General features: G+C 38.8%; 1 protein-coding gene across 1 annotated transcript; it reads right to left on the reverse strand.

The window, feature by feature from the left end:
* Positions 1-5,257: 5,257 nt before the first annotated feature.
* On the reverse strand, positions 5,258-13,637 carry tmed7 (transmembrane p24 trafficking protein 7). Its single transcript, XM_072584108.1, has 3 exons — positions 13,339-13,637; positions 9,149-9,394; positions 5,258-6,999 (listed from the first exon to the last, which is right to left on the reverse strand). The coding sequence occupies exons 1-3, from the start codon at positions 13,489-13,491 to the stop codon at positions 6,763-6,765; spliced, it is 636 nt and encodes a 211-aa protein (XP_072440209.1). The 5' UTR covers positions 13,492-13,637; the 3' UTR covers positions 5,258-6,762.
* Positions 13,638-15,977: the final 2,340 nt, after the last annotated feature.

A 15,977-nucleotide genomic window follows, 5' to 3' on the forward strand; every position in this document is an offset into this window, starting at 1 on the left:
TAGGTCCGACCCATCTCCCACACTTTCAATCTCATCTCCTCTCTCCCCTCCTGCAACAGTGATAAGGTGCCCCATCCCTACCTACCATCCCACCAGCATCCAGAAGATCATCAGCCCCCATTTCACAAGCCACAAGATGCCACCACCAGACACATATGCCCTTCCCTCCTTTGCCTGCCTTTTGCTGGGACCGCTCCCTCTGGGATACCCTGGTCCACTCTTCCTTCACTTCCAACACCAAACCCCCCTCAAACTGCTTCACGGTACTTTTCCCTGCAACAGAGGATGCAATAGCTGCCCATTTACCTTCTCAGTATCCAATGGCCAAACATACCTTCCAAGTGAAACAGCACTTTACCTGCATGTGGTCTTCTCTACACTGGGGAAATGAAGCACAGGCAAGGTGACCACTTCACAGAACATTCTTTCCACAAAAAGAGACCCTGAGCTTCCAGTTGTCTACCACTTTACCACACCACCTGGTTCCCTGGCCAATATCTCTGTCTCAGGTTTGGTGCAATGTTCCAGTCTTCCAGCACAAGTTGGAAGAACAACATGTCATTTGGAGATTCTGTGGTCCTCTGGACTCAATATTGAGTTCAATAATTTTAAGGCCTAAACTCCTGCATGTCCTAACCCCTTACACACACACCAGGCCTTGTTATCACACAATCTGTCATTACAAACCACCTATTGTGGCCACTAACAATCTCCATTGATAGTTATTCACCCTCCCAGGCAGATCCGTTATTGACTCCTTTGTCCGTCCAATCATTCTTCTCTCTCTCTTTGGGCTCTATGCCTGCCATCTTCTGCATATAAACCTAGTTTTTATTTTCCTAGTTAACATTAGCTCTAAGGAAGGTCACCAGACTCAAAAACATTAACTTTGATTTCTCTTCACAGTTGCTGTCAAATAGGCTGAGCTTTGCCAACAATTTCTGTTTTTGTTTCTATACTACATTTCACATTTGATGTTAAAAGTTTTAAAACTGATAATTTGGGGAAAAAAGCAACTTAGGAACATAACTTAGGGCTGCATGGTGGTTCAGTGGTTAGCACTGCTACCTCACAGCACAAGGTCCCAGGTTCAATTCCAGCCTCGGGAAACTATCTGCGTGATTTTCCTCAGAGCACTCTGGTTTCCTCCCACAATCCAAAGATGTGCAGGTCAGGTGAATTGGCTATGCTAAATTGTCCATAGTGTCAGGTACATTAGTCAGAGGGGGGTGGTTTACTCTTCAGAGGGTCAATGTGGACTTGTTGGGCCAAAGGGCCTGTTTCTAATCTAATCATAACTATTCAATGATTGGTCAAAATATCTATGTTCTGCTACTGTTCAATGTCCTTGGCAATCAACCAACTGTGGCCTCAGGTTTAAAACCTAATACCTCAAAACTTAAGGTCTCAAACTACAGAAGTATATTATGCCTTGTGTATCACTTTTTCTAAAAAGAATTATCTGTGTAGGTGTTTCGCCACATCCTTTTTTTTGTCCCCAGTAGAATTATAGAAAATAAAAAGGTTTTATAGCATGAAAGGAGTTTAAGTGTGATACCCATGCAAAAAATAAAAAGGCTTGATGTGACCATAGAAAAATCAGCTAAAAAGATGGCATTCCCAATTGTCTCCTTGTCAATATACCCAGTGGGGAAGATGTCCAAATTAGTTATTATTGCCATTTCACATCTGTTTGGCTTTTAATTTGATCTTACCTGCAACTATTTGCACATTCTCTGCTCTTGCACACCCTTTGTACACTTTCTTTTATATTCTCTTCCTGTAATTTTTCTATCAAAATGCATCACTTCACACTTATCCACTGTGACAATATGTGCCTTTAAAAGGGATTTGTCTGTCCTGTTTCTCTTAAAGAGAGGTGCTGCTAAAATTAAGAACTAAAAATCTCTAGTTCTGTGGGTGAAAGCTCAACCACACCCATTCAGGCTGCCTCTATTCTTCCAGTTTTAAAACAGAACACCCAAGTTGTTTATCTTCACGCTCTCTTATTTGTTTGAGTTTTTTGGGACATGTTTTTCTCCAACATTGCATTGCTTTTTAGCAATACTGCCAAACCCTCAATTTTGTACTTTCCAATCTTACCTGAAGATCTTGAATTCATTCAGGAATATTTAATAAACAGTCAGTCTTCCCTGAGCCAAATTTCTGTTATTAGCACATCATAATTACAGTTTGCAGTTTGTATCGGCAACTCCCCACATTCACATACACTCAACTGAACCCTAATTTACAATGTTTGAATTTCTTGTCTTCATCTATTAAAAATTCACTATTCTCAGGTTACCCATCTCTCCCAATATTTGATGCACCATGGTATTTAATTCAGGTTTCCACACACACATTTACTTTAAATCTATGCAAAAAGCACTAGCAAAACACACCACTAGATACTCAGTCCCAGCTCTGTTTAGCTGCTACCCTATACATCAGGTTGTAGAAATATAAACTTCCTCCTTCTTGCAATACCTTCCTCTGCATTTATGTTTTATTCTCCCATTTCTGTACTCACTTGTGCATAGCACTGTGAGCAATCAGAAATATACTACTTTTAAAGTTCTGCTTCATAACTTTTTACCTAGCTCTCCAAATGCTGACTGCAGGACTACATCCCTCTTCCTATCGAAACCATTGGCATCAAAGTGGACCATGCCTCTGATTATTTACTCCCAAAAGCAAGCCCTGCAAGTGCTGACAGCTCAACCTTGGAACAATATACCAACCATGGAGTTGTGTTTATGAAACAAATGCTTGTCAATTCCCATACCAACAAAGGCCCTATTCACTATTGCTCTTCCGACGTTCTTCCCTTCAGTGAAGCTGAACATCAAGCTGAATGGGCCTGGATCTTGCTATACTCCTGACACATCATTGCCCCCCACCAGTATCCAGATCAGAAATCAATAAGGAAAATAGTTTCAGGGGCTCCTGCACTCCCAGTCTGCTTCTCTTGTACTGTCTGGTTGTCACCCATTCCCAATTTGCCTGCATATCCTTCTGCAATGTGACCATCTCCCTAAGTGTGTTACCCATATTCCTCTGCCTCATGAATGCATCACAGTAACACCCACTGCCACTCAAGCTCTAAATCCTTGAGGTTATGTTTCTGCAGTCAGTAACACTTCTTACACATGAATGTCCATAATTCCCCACATGCTACAGGATGGACATTTTGTGTGGTCAAGCGCCCCTGCTGTAGATTAAATTTACTTTTGGATTATTTACTATAAACTGGAGATTACAAAGTAGGAGATAGAATCACTCACCAAGCAGATCCTTGATCCATATCTGAAGAAAGAATTAATTTCTACAAAGCAATTTTTTAAAAAGCCAAAGACTCACCTCTTTCTAACTCTCTCAACTTAAATTCCCAGCACTCCAAAGTCATGTTCCAAAATACTTAAAATATTTGTAATTCAACCATTTGTAATACTTATCTTTCACATCAAGAATACATGAAAAATTTAAGATGATCCCTTAGAAAAATAATCTATTAATATGTGTACCAACTGATTTAAATTCTCTGGGATGGCACTATACTATACTGATTGTAGCTTTGAATGAAATCATTTTGACTATCAGCAGACTTCTTAAAAACAAAGCCTTCTCCATCTTACTATACACTGATATTTAGAGATTCAAGGAGATCCTTGATCGACTTAAGTCGGTAAAACAAGGTGAGAAGATAGCAAAAGGTTTGATAGTCCAGCAGTGATACCATCATTAAAAGGCTGGAATGGAGAATTGACAGAACACCACAAGTTATAAATTGTAAATCTGCTTCACTAGTTTAAAAACATACTCCAGTACCAACAAACTTGGGTACATGTAGTATTATCTTTATTCAAAAACCTGCTGAGACAAAATTGTATAGAGGTACATTGATTTTCTTTGCTGACTCATCATTGCTCACGACATGGCAGAGAGACTATATTTATTTTCAAAAGATAACTTATGGGGAATGGTTCAGTGTATCATTCCAAGCACATCTTTGTATTTAAAATTTGTTTTAAAACAGTGCATGTAATTCTGTATTCCACCGGCCCAAGGGAAAACTTGGAATGGTATTTTGTCTTTGATGTATCATCCATGCAAACGACTTTGGTATGTAGAAATCTATTATCATGTCCTGTCCTCAATAATTACAGTACTTTGCAGAAAGAGAAGGCCACCTACTTCCATCCTCATAACATTGCCCAATTCCATCCCTGCCTTGGCACATTTGTTCCTGAAACCTTCATCCATTCCTGCTATCTTGGCTATCCCAATGGTTTCTAGATTAGCCTCCCAAATCTCCTTAAACTTGAGCTCATCCAATACTCTGCAGCTTGGATGGAAATAAGGCACCAAATCTTATTGATCCTCTAACCTTAACCTCACTGACCTATACTGGCTTTATTCAGCACCGCTTTAACTTAAAATTTTCATACCCGTTTTTAAACTCCTTTGTAGCCTCACTAGTCTTGATCTCTGTAGCTTCCTTGAGTTTAACAACCATCAGATATCTGTACTCCAATTCTGGCATCTTGAAGAACCCAATTTGAAATACTCCACCATTGGTAGCTTTAACTTCAGTTGCCAACGCTCAAAGTTTTAGAACTTGCTCAATGCATCTCTGCCTCTTAATATACTTCTAGACAACTCTAAAAATGTGCTTCAAGTGTTTGGTATTTCACCCACATAATATGCATGTGGCCAATGTAAAATTTTATTTGATAACACTTCTGCAAAGGTTTAAAGAACAAAGGTATATAAAATTTTCAAATGTTTATCTGAATATAAAAAATGTTTAAGTTAATGATCTGTGAAGGGAATGAGGAACCTTGTCTAGTACAAGCATCACAAGAACCACTGACACTACATGGAAAATCACCCTGTGCTGAGATCCCCCACTGCTGGCATATATTCAATCTACAATAACCATCGATGACTACTGTGTTTAACATCTTTCAGAACTGATATCAGATGCAGTGTTTTATATTTTTTATTATCCAACTTCATAGACCTTTCTTCTTGCATCTACTGATAAACTTCCCAAAGCAGGTTTGCGTTTCAATTCCTGAAAACTGAATGAAACTGAATAATGACTCAGATTGATTAGCTAGTGGTTTATGATATAAATACAAAATGCACAATGCTTATCAATACAATATCTTGTATTTTCAATAATTTATGCATTTGTAACAAATTCTGTGTTTGCATTGATACAAAATAAAATCAAGCACTCATTGTTTAAGAATTTACAGTGCAACGTGAACATTTTTAATCAAATGAAACAGTTTTAAACACAAGAACTTATCCCAAGTACACATTTTAATAGTTACTATTCTATTATTACTGATCAGACTTTTAATTCCCAGATGTACTATCACAATTGATTTTATGCCAAAAGCAAGCTTGCATACAAACATCCATTAGTATACAATTTATTCAGTGGTGTGGGTACTGGAAAAAACAAACTATGCATAACCAAACTTCTGATTATTTAAGTGGGCAATTAATGTTAAATACAGGGAAATGGCAGAAGAAAAATAATCAAATTCTTAATTGGGCAGCGTTTAACCTACAATTCTTAAGCATAAAATGCCAACAAAACCAATTGAAGCTCCCATTTAATAGATTTATCATGACCCTGCACTTGACCATTGAATTCTGCTGATTTGATTACAATTTTAAAAGTTCTTCTCTTCCTTTAAAGAAAGCATCTATAAAGACTTGACCCTAAACATAATATATAGATTTTTTTTATTTAAAAAATCAATTTCATTCAGTGAGAAAACATGCTATGGATAATTTGTTATCCCCTTTACATTTCTAAGCAGAAAAAAATTTACACCCTGCCACATACAATAACCCCAAATTCCTCCTCTTTTAATCCTTACTGGCTTGATTTACTCAACACTTGTTATGATTTCAGATTACCAATGTACACAAAATAAACAAAGTTTCACAAAACAAACACAACTTTATTATAAAACAACATCTTGCCTTGAAAAGCATATTTTTCTAACCTTACCAACCTTATAAAATGGCTATTCCACTGTAATCATAACTGTTAGTAAACTATGTCAATTTAAAGGGCATGTTAAAGTAGGAAAAACATTTACAAGATGTAACCTGACTAGATTTATGTTGAAATACTGTCATTTACGCACAACCACGTGCAATGGAAAAGGTACAAAAATTGCTTCTCAATGCAAACAGCAGTATGCTTAAGAACTGCTTTAGTATTTCTATAGTTACATCACTTTAACAAACCAAAAGCACAAGTGACAATTCAATGTGATTGCTGCTGCTTGTTCAAGAAAGGTCTTAAAACATCTGGATGCCTAACAGACTAATGGTGGTAAGTGAAGGTAGTTGGGTTTTAAGTTAGCTTTGATACCTTAAGGTCAAACAATTAATGTTCAATTTTATTACAGCAAAGTCTGAGATGTGCCACTGATTACATATTTCAAAAGATGCACGAACTAGGAATCATGTGACAAAGCAAAATTATCAATGGCTTTGCCCCCATTGTGGACATAGCTCATTGTGTAGATAGCTGTTGTGACATCCAGCTGTTGTAAAATGTTAACATTCTATCTTCAAATATCTGATCTGCTAAATAACCCAAAGTGATGAGAAAATCAGCTCAAGAAGGATTTTAATCTTAACAGTTTTCTTGAACTTAATCTTCAAACACACAAGATACTGAACTGAAAACTGTCAGGTACTGCTTAGGCTTTGTGCCACAGCTACTTGTTATGAACCTACACGTGTGGAAGTGGTTCTTTTGTCTGAGAAGAAGCTCCTGAGGAGAACCACCTGGCCAAGACTCACAACCAACAAGATAAGAGCTTCACCTATGGACCAAAAAGCAACCCTTGAGTTGAGGTCCTCAGCACGACTTCGACCTTGTGCTTCCCTGAGACGGAAATGAGTTTGGTAATCGATGACAGATTTCATGGCTTCGTGCATTGTGACACAAGCTGACTCCATCTGTTTCATTTTAAAAGTGAAAGCATAAGTATGGTGAACAAAATAAAGAATCTAATTTTAAGAAAAATATTTCATTTACTCACATCAAAACCCACAGTACTGTACAGTAAATCAACAATATTAAAATGTCACTCACCAAGAAATTTTTAGCAAAGAATTTATTGCATCAAGTCTTATCTCATTTGTTACCAGTACTTTGTTAACCTTTAGCTGCCTACATAATTTTTTTGCATTTACTCAAATTGATTCATCCCCAATGCATTCTGAATTAATCAAAATATGTTCCGAACTGCATGTAAATCAACAATTTAAATACTTGACACTATTATTAGCTAAAGCAATTTCCCATTGAAGTTATATTCATCACACTGTCAAGTCCTACTTTAAAGCACAAATGTGTAGACAGTAGAATTTATTGTGTCTTGTATATTTCTCAACAGAATAGGAAGAGCTGCCTTAAAGATCTTATTTCAATTCAATTACATTTATAATCACATGAATCACAGATCAAAGAAATCAATGAAAATAAGTATCCATAACATCAAAATTAACTTATCTAAGTAAAATCATTCATCTTAGAACCAATCCTTGCCAAAACTGTTTCCAAAGTTCTGCTGGTAGTAGATTAGAGATGAAGTTAGACCAGTTATAAAGTAATGTTCTAATACTGATTGCAATACTATCCCAGTGGGATATCTGATGGAACCTGTGTTATTACTCATGATTACATTTAAAATTTAGGGACATTAGAGTTTGTCTACAATTGTTCTTGCATTAATTGTCTAGAAAACGTTTTTAGGATTCTTGAAAGATTAAGACAAAAAATACTTTATACAACCAAAAATTGAATTACTTTTGAAACTCAACACTGACCTCAACTTATCTAAAGGATAACATACTTATTGAAAATATATATAGTTTAACTGAAAACGTTGCTAAACAAATTTTATTTTGAAACTACAAAGGTCACAGGGGCTCTGTTTAACACAAAAAGTGTCGAACAATGAGTTTTACCTCCACAGGTTATGTTTTATGGATGGCTCAAGAAAGATCAAGATGGGAATTAGGGATTGAATATAGATATATTTTTGAAGCTGGGGAAAACACTGTTACTCCTCTTAACCCAGAAGCAGCTGATGGATCCAGCTCCCCTCAGCTCACTTAATCACTGCAGAATATCCCTAAAAGATTCTGACAATATGAATTCAAATTAAATCACAAAAAATGAGGCACAGCCTTCTTAAAAGGCTTTGATGACCAAACTGCAGCCCAAGAGCAGATTGATCTCCGGATCCTCACATTCCTTCCGTTAAAACCAGGAGAAGGCCGGCAGGTTGCTGTTTCAGACTCAACATTTCAAATTTCCCCAACCCAAGTCCATCGATTTAAAAAAAAAGTTAAAATTAACCATTCAGTGATCTTGCGAATACAGGTATTAGGAAAACAAACTTGAGGAGTTTGTCTTATGAAGAGAGATTGTAGTTAGCCAATGTGCTCAAGAGTTTAGAAGCATAAGAGGAGGTTTAATTTAGATATATAAAAGGTGCTGAAGGGGACTGACACAGACGTAGTAGAGTGCCTGTTCCCTTTGTAGGACTATTTAGAACAAGAAGCCATAGTTTTAGCAATAAAGACAGCAGATTTTAAGACAGATGTGGAGAAATTCTCTCCAAAGGTGTGAATCTGTGGAATTCACTACCCCAGTGTGAGATGGATGCCAGGGCACAGTAAGATTGAGGAGATAGATGACAGGTTTTTAATTAATGAATTGAATGGTTATAGAGAGTGGGGGCAGGAAAGAGGAGACCAAGATGAGATCAGCCATGATTGCATTAAATGGCAAAGCAGATTGGAGGGACTGAATTGCCTACTCCTGCTCAGTTCTTATAGCAATGCAAAATTACTCTAATAAATACAGTCAAGTACATTATTTCTCCTCATTAACAAATAATACCATTTGTCCCTTATTGGTGCACAGGCTGTTAACCAAATCAAAATTTATTCCCAGAAACTATTACTGTTGAAGTTGGCAGTATCCTTTGAGATTTTAAAAAAGACCGGTAGATTGAAAGGAATTTTTTTATGCTAAAACTTAATCAACTTGAAATAGAATCTATTAAAAATTTCAAAGAACATAGTGCTCGAGTACCTGAGTCAATGCAGAGACTCTGTTTTCATTGGGAAATAAAGGAGGGTCATCCCCAACCTGGAAATCAAAATACACAGTTTTGTGTGTGAAGGTGGAAAACTCATTGCTGAAACAGAACTTATACGTTCCATTTTTAGCAGCTGTGAAGGTGAAACTGTCGTACTGTTTCTTCATCTCTTTGTACAAAACCGCACCATCAGCATCTTCGAGCCGACAGTCAACATCGTAATGACCACCAGTAATGACCTGTTAAATATGCAAAAGATTAAACAACTTAGACACATTAAAATGTCAAGTCCCAAGCTATTAAACAGAAAACATCAACACAAGCATAAAATTTTCTCAAAAAAATTTACAAAGAAAAGGTTTTCACCGACTTGTAGACATAATTTCAGTTAAATCTGAAAATGTTGGAAACATTCAGGAGTATCTGTAAAAAGAGTTAATGCTTCTGCTTAACCTGAAACATTTACTGTTCTTCCTCTGTACAGATGCTTCTTCAGCTACTGGCTTTGCTAATTTCAGATTTCCTTTATCCAGAGTGTTGCCTTTGCTTCAGCTAAATCAGACTTTACAATATTCAATAAACTTGTATTAAATTCTGGTTTTCATAATTTCAAGCAGTCGACATGTTAGGATTGAAAGGGAAAACACGATGGCCCAGATATTCTGATGGCTAGATGGGTGTTTCTGTGGCATTGACTTCAGAGTTGGGCATTGGGACCTTGCAGAATCTGAGCAGATGAATTTGAGAAATGTGCCTGAGAAATTTAAATTTTCAAATGTCAATTTCCCTGCATTTGGAACCCACCAGAAGGTTGAAGGGTTCAGACTTAATTAAGCTAATAGTTAACCAGGAAAAGTACAGTATGTTTTTCATCCTCAAAATACCTGGATAACTATTCAATAAAATTCCTTACTCACCACGAGCACCCCTCCCCAACTATACTCACTCAATATCTGACACCCCACTTCCAATCCAACTGACATTAGCATCTTCTTTCCAGCCTGATCCCCCTCCTTAACCTCTAAACACGTATCCATTAACCTGAGACAGTAGTTCATCGCCTCTCCTGCTGGTTTCAAGGATTTCTGAGCAGGTTCCTAACAGGGGTCTCCTGGCCCAGAATCTCCAAAGCACAAATCATTCAAGGGTACTTGGGTCATTTTAAAATTTGATCAAGGTCAGAATTAGGGTTCCAATACTAAATATAGACTATACTTCACCCAAGACGCGACCCAATTAAATTTTTGATATCAAACAAAACAGTCTGTAAGAGATGCTAAATACTTATTTTTGAGAGATTATTAGGCACCATCTACCGGATAGCAAATGAACAGCATTTGGATCTCCACACAGTGATTTTCCACAAATTTCAGCCAGAGGAAAATCAGAGATAATGGGCAGCACGATTGCTTAGTGGTTAGCACTGCTGCCTCATAGCACCAGGGTCCCAGGTTCAATTCTGGCATCAGGCAACTGTGTGTGGAGTTTGCACATTCTCCCTATATCTGGGTTCTCCGGGTGCTCCGGTTTCCGCCCACAATCCAAAGATGTGTGGGTCAGGTGAATTGGCCATGCTAAATTGTCTATAGTGTTAGGTGCGTTAGTCAGAGGGGGGAGAGTTACTCTTCGGGGGGGGGGGGGGGGGGGGGGGAGAATCTAATCTAACTGAAATACAGGTCAAGGAAGTCCACAAAACTTGTGCTTCAAGACAACAAATTCATCTAATCTTAATGGTATAAATTTAAAATTTTTGAATTGTACTTTCAGATTACATGCACATTATAATGATTTGTCTGGTGAGCATTATGCAGGAAACTTGAAAAAAGTCTAAGATTGCACATGCGTGTTTGGGAACAGGTCAATTTCATTAATGCAAAAAACAAACATGGCTTAATATGTTTGAGACAGAAAACTGATGTTGAATTATGGCAGGCAATTTGGAACTAGACTAAGATCAAGGCACCCTTATTTTTCAGGTGCAATGGTTTCTCAATATGGAAGTCACATACGTAGAGATCAAATAAAATCGGTCTTATCCACATGAAAAACACATTGGGGAACACCAACTATGGAGAAAAGAATGCAATTTGCTACAGAAATCCATTGCATGTAGCTCATAAACAATCTAAGTGCAAGTTCAAATTGCTTTCTCAAGTACCTGCTGACATCAAAATCAAACACCAAACGGTCTAAAATTACACAAAGTATAACTGACAATTCACACTTAGACAGGATTAATCAATGACAATTTGAAAGAAAATGCCAGAGGCTTGTCACCTGAATACAGTATATACAAGATAACATACAGCTCCTGATTGTAACACCAAACTGGAAACATCCCATCTTAAACAAATCCTACTGTGAAGGATTAAGTATATGGATAAGTGAGGGGGCTACCATTTCAGATCAATGGTTGAAGGCTTATGATAAATTTGGGATGGAATCAGGTTAGAAAGGGGTTGCAGGTGTCAGTCAGATCAGAAGTGGGGTGTTGGAAATCAAGGGCTGTAGTTGGGAAAACAGTAGGAGTGGTTACTCAGGGCTCAGTTTAACCATCATCCAGAAGTTACAGTAGGCTTTGCATCCTCTAACCTTTCCTGGTTAACTTATTGGCTTATTTGAATCTTAACACTCAATTTGCATTTTGAGGGCTCTTCTAGGACATTCCAGATGCTGGGTAATTTGTCAAATAGAGATTAACTACCCATTTACAAGCTTTTCTGTAGATTAACAAGACTAACTTGCCCAAATATGTCTGCCAGAATTTGGAACACTCGTGGAGATTAGAAACTCAATCTGTTTAATTTGAACTAATTTGATGAGTACAGATAACAATAGTTGGAAGTGTCATCAGTACACCATTTTTAATTTGTGTTATCCAATGAGAAGAGGTTCAACGGGCTGGGAAAATACCTGAAATTTAGAAGAATAAGAGGTGGCTTGATTTAAACATTATAAAAACCCAAGAGGTCCTGGCAAGGAAGTTGAGGTGAAGATTTATGCTCTTATGATAGAATCTAGAGCTAGGGGTCACAGTTTTAAAATCAGGCATTTTGCATTTAAAACAAAGATTGAGCAAAATATATCTCTGACAGTCGAGTGTCTTTGGAACTCTCTTCCTGAGAAGGTGGTGGGAGCATTGTACTTGAACATTTTTTAAGTCATGTAAAGATAGTCTTCATAAGTAAAAGTGGTGAAAAGCCATCTGACATAGACAGCAAACCAGATGAGCTTACAATCACATCGACCACAATCTTACTAAGTGACAGAACAGGCTGGAGGGGGTGAATGGCTTCTTCATAAGCATTATGTTTATAATTTCAAAAATGCATTTTTTCCTATTAAATGCACCTTAAAATCTTCCTTCCTGCACAGTAGCTTCTCCTCCATAAAAGGGAGGACAAAAACATTCCAGATCACTTTCATTTCACAGCTGTATTATCAAACATAATTTGATTCAAATGGATAGATATTAACATAGATTATCAGAAGCTGATCTTAAAAGAGAAATGAGGTGGAAAGATTTAGGGTGGTAATTCCAGAATGTAGGGTTTAAAAAGTTGAAGGCACAGACACAAAAGGTTGAGTGCTTAAAACAGGGAATGCAGAAGTGGTTAGAAATGAAGGCAACAGATCCTTAGAGTATGTGTACCTGTAAATGATTAGAGATGGGGCATTCAGAGCAGAATGCACAACGTTCGATCAGCTAATGAGAGTCCGGCTAGGATTATATTGGAAGAGTCAAGTTTGGAAAGAACTAAGGCAGAACTGAGAGTTTCAGCAGATAAGCCAAAGAACTTTACATAAAAAGAGTGCAGATGTGAATAGAAGACAATCGCTGGATAAAAAGTGTTAACCAAGGGAGCAAACAGTCCAGGTTCACACACGGGCAGCAGTGGCGGGGGGGGGGGGGGGTATTGACACCAGTTCCTCGACTGTCACGGGCGCAATGAATACTGTGTACAAGGAGAAAATTAAAACCACACCCTCAATCGGACTTGTAGCCCAGAGAATGCTACATACGCCAATATTTCCAGCGCGTACCCAGATATAACACAATCTACCCCCATCACTCCATCTTTAGAGCTACCACAGTTCCTCAGCTGCAATATCCCGGTCTCACTGAAACCATATCCCCCCCTCCCTGGCCCTGGCCCTGGCCCTAGCCCCGGCCTGGCCTGACCTGGAACTCCAGTGTACACTTGGTGCCCTGCACGATGTCCTCGTAGAAACACTGCTTGGCGTTGTCGGGTAATTCGAAGGTGAGCTCAGAGCCGCGGACCAGCGCCACCAGAAGCTGGGCCCACAGAAGCTGCAGTAAGAGCCTGGCCCACATGCCGGCTCTAACAGACCTTGCCGGGATGAACGGGGAACGGGTGAAGTTTCACAGCCGACAGCGGGGTCCCCGCGGACGGATTTAAAAGTGAAGCGGCGGCTGCGGCTCCTGGACGCTAAAGCTCCCGGATGTCGAGACGCAGGAACCAGACGTGGCACCGCCACTCTACCCGGATGTGTAACCTCTCACCCCCGCCGGGGAGGACACTGCACCTGCGCAGGTCATGCTGCTTCTCAACCAGTCAGTATGGGAGGTAGGCAGCTTGCTGTAGTGGATTATTGGTGGTAGTGACAGTCATGCTCAGTTCAAAGCCGACAACATTTTAATGATCTGGCATCCCTAGACAAACCTGTTGTCCTTGCAGGGCTTGAAATAAAAGAAAAGAGATGCAGGGAGAAGATAATAATTAGATATGGGCATTTAACATTTAATTACAACTCCAATATTGCTCAAAAAAAGGAACATGTCATTGTTGGAATTTTTCATCTTCCGGCAGATGCAGGAATTCCAAATTTCAAAACAAACACCAATTTGTACTGCACGACAAAAAAGTGCTGATTGCATTTTCCTTATGTGAAGCATTGCAGTGGAACCAGTGAGTAGTTATCCCCAACAAAAGCAGAAATGCTGTGCTTGACAAAGGATCATTGGACTCAACTTTAACTCTGTTTTCTTTCCACAGCTGCTGCAAGACTTGCTACCTTTCTCTAACACTTTCCACTTTTGTTTCAGATCTCCCACATTTGTAGCTCTTGTTTTTTTTCTCACAATCTTAATCACTTCTATCAGATTGCCCCTCAACCTCCTGTGTTCCAGTGAAAAGAAACCCAGTCCATCCAACCTTTTTTCATCGGTAAAATACCAGGCAACATCCTGGTAAACCTTTTCTGTACCCTCTCCAAAGCATCCAGATCCTTCTGGTAGTGTGGTGATCAGAACTGTATACAATATTTCAAGTGTGGCCTAACTAAAGTTCTATAAAGCTGCAGCATAACTTATCTGTCCGTATATTCAATGCTCTTCCCAATGAAGGCAAGCATGCCATAGGGCTTTTTTTACTATCTTATTTACCCATGCAGCCACCTTCTCCTTCAAGTGGGAGGCCTTTAAAAGTGAAATAGCTAGAGTTCAAGGTCTATATGTTCCTGTAAGGGTGAAAGGCCAGGTTGACAGGAATAGAAAACCCTGGATGATGAGATATTGAGGCTTTGACCAGAAAAAAAGAAAGAGGTATGTCTGAAGTCCCAGCAGCTGGGATCAATGGAATCCCTGGAGGTATATAGGAGATACGGGAGTTTATGAAGAAGGAAATCAGGAGGCTGAAAAGGGGGCACAAGATAGCCTTGGCTGAGAAGAGGTTCTTTAAGTATATTAAAGGAAAAAGAATAACTAGAGAGAGAATAGGACCCCTCAAGAACCAAATTGATCATGTATGTGTAGAACTGCAGGAAATGGGCAAGGACTTCAATGAATATTTCTTCTCTGCGTTTACTGTGGAGGAGGACATGAAGACTTAGGAACTTCGGGAAGTTTGTGGTCATATCTTGGGGACAGTCCGTATCACAGTTGAAGAGATGTTGGATGTATTAGAAAGTATGAAGGTGGATAAGCCGCCTGGTCCTGACTAGATATACCCAAGAACACTGCAAGAGGCTGCAAAAGAAATTGCAAGGGCTGTGACTGATATTTATGCATCATTATTAGCCTAGAAGAGCTCCTTGAAGACTGGAGGGTAACGAATGTTGTGCTCTTATTCAAGAAGGGCTGCAAAGAAAAACCTTGGAAATATAAACCAGTAAGCCTACCATCCGTGGTAGGTAAGTTACTTGGGAAGATTCTGCGAGATGATTTGGAAAGACAGGGTTTGATTAGGAATAGTCAGCATGGCTTTGGGGGAGATCATGCCTTACAAATCTGTTAGAGTTCTTTCATAAAATAACCAGATGAGGGCAGGGTGATAGATGCAATTTGTATGGATTTCAGTAAAGCCTTTGATAAGGTTCCACATGGCAGGCTGCTGTGGAAGGTTAATTCGCATGGAATGCAGCGTGAGCTGGCAAATTGGATACACAATTGGCTTGATGGTAGGAAGCAGAAGGTTATAGTAGAAGGATGCTTGTTGGATCGGAGGCCTGTCACTGGTGGGTTGGTGCTAGGTCCATTGCTGTTTGTTATCTATTTTAAAGATTTGGATGCGAATGTACAAGGTATGATTAGTAAGTTTGCAAATGACACTATAATAGGAGGTATCATGGACTGTGAGGGAGCGAATCAAAAATTGCAGGAGGACCTTAATCAGCTGGGGAAATGGGCTGAGAAATGGCAAATGGAATTTAATGTAGATAAGTTTGAGATCTTGCATTTTGGAAAATCACATTAAGGTAGGAGTTTCATGGTGAATGATAGCACCTTAAGGAGTATAGTGGAACAGAGTGACATTGGAGTTAAGGTGCACGTTTCTCTGAAAGTGGAGTCACATGTAGACA

Source organism: Chiloscyllium punctatum, chromosome 2, assembly GCF_047496795.1.
Source record: "Chiloscyllium punctatum isolate Juve2018m chromosome 2, sChiPun1.3, whole genome shotgun sequence".
In the NCBI taxonomy this organism is placed as follows: domain Eukaryota; kingdom Metazoa; phylum Chordata; class Chondrichthyes; order Orectolobiformes; family Hemiscylliidae; genus Chiloscyllium; species Chiloscyllium punctatum.

Excerpts from the sequence above, each read along its gene's own strand:
- tmed7 (XM_072584108.1), bottom strand. The coding sequence starts at position 13,491 with ATGTGGGCCAGGCTCTTACTGCAGCTTCTGTGGGCCCAGCTTCTGGTG. Across the intron at positions 9,395-13,338 it reads AGTGTACACTGGAGTTCCAG|GTCATTACTGGTGGTCATTA; the intron begins GTCAGGCCAGGC and ends CATATTTAACAG. Across the intron at positions 7,000-9,148 it reads GAGTCTCTGCATTGACTCAG|ATGGAGTCAGCTTGTGTCAC; the intron begins GTACTCGAGCAC and ends AAAATGAAACAG.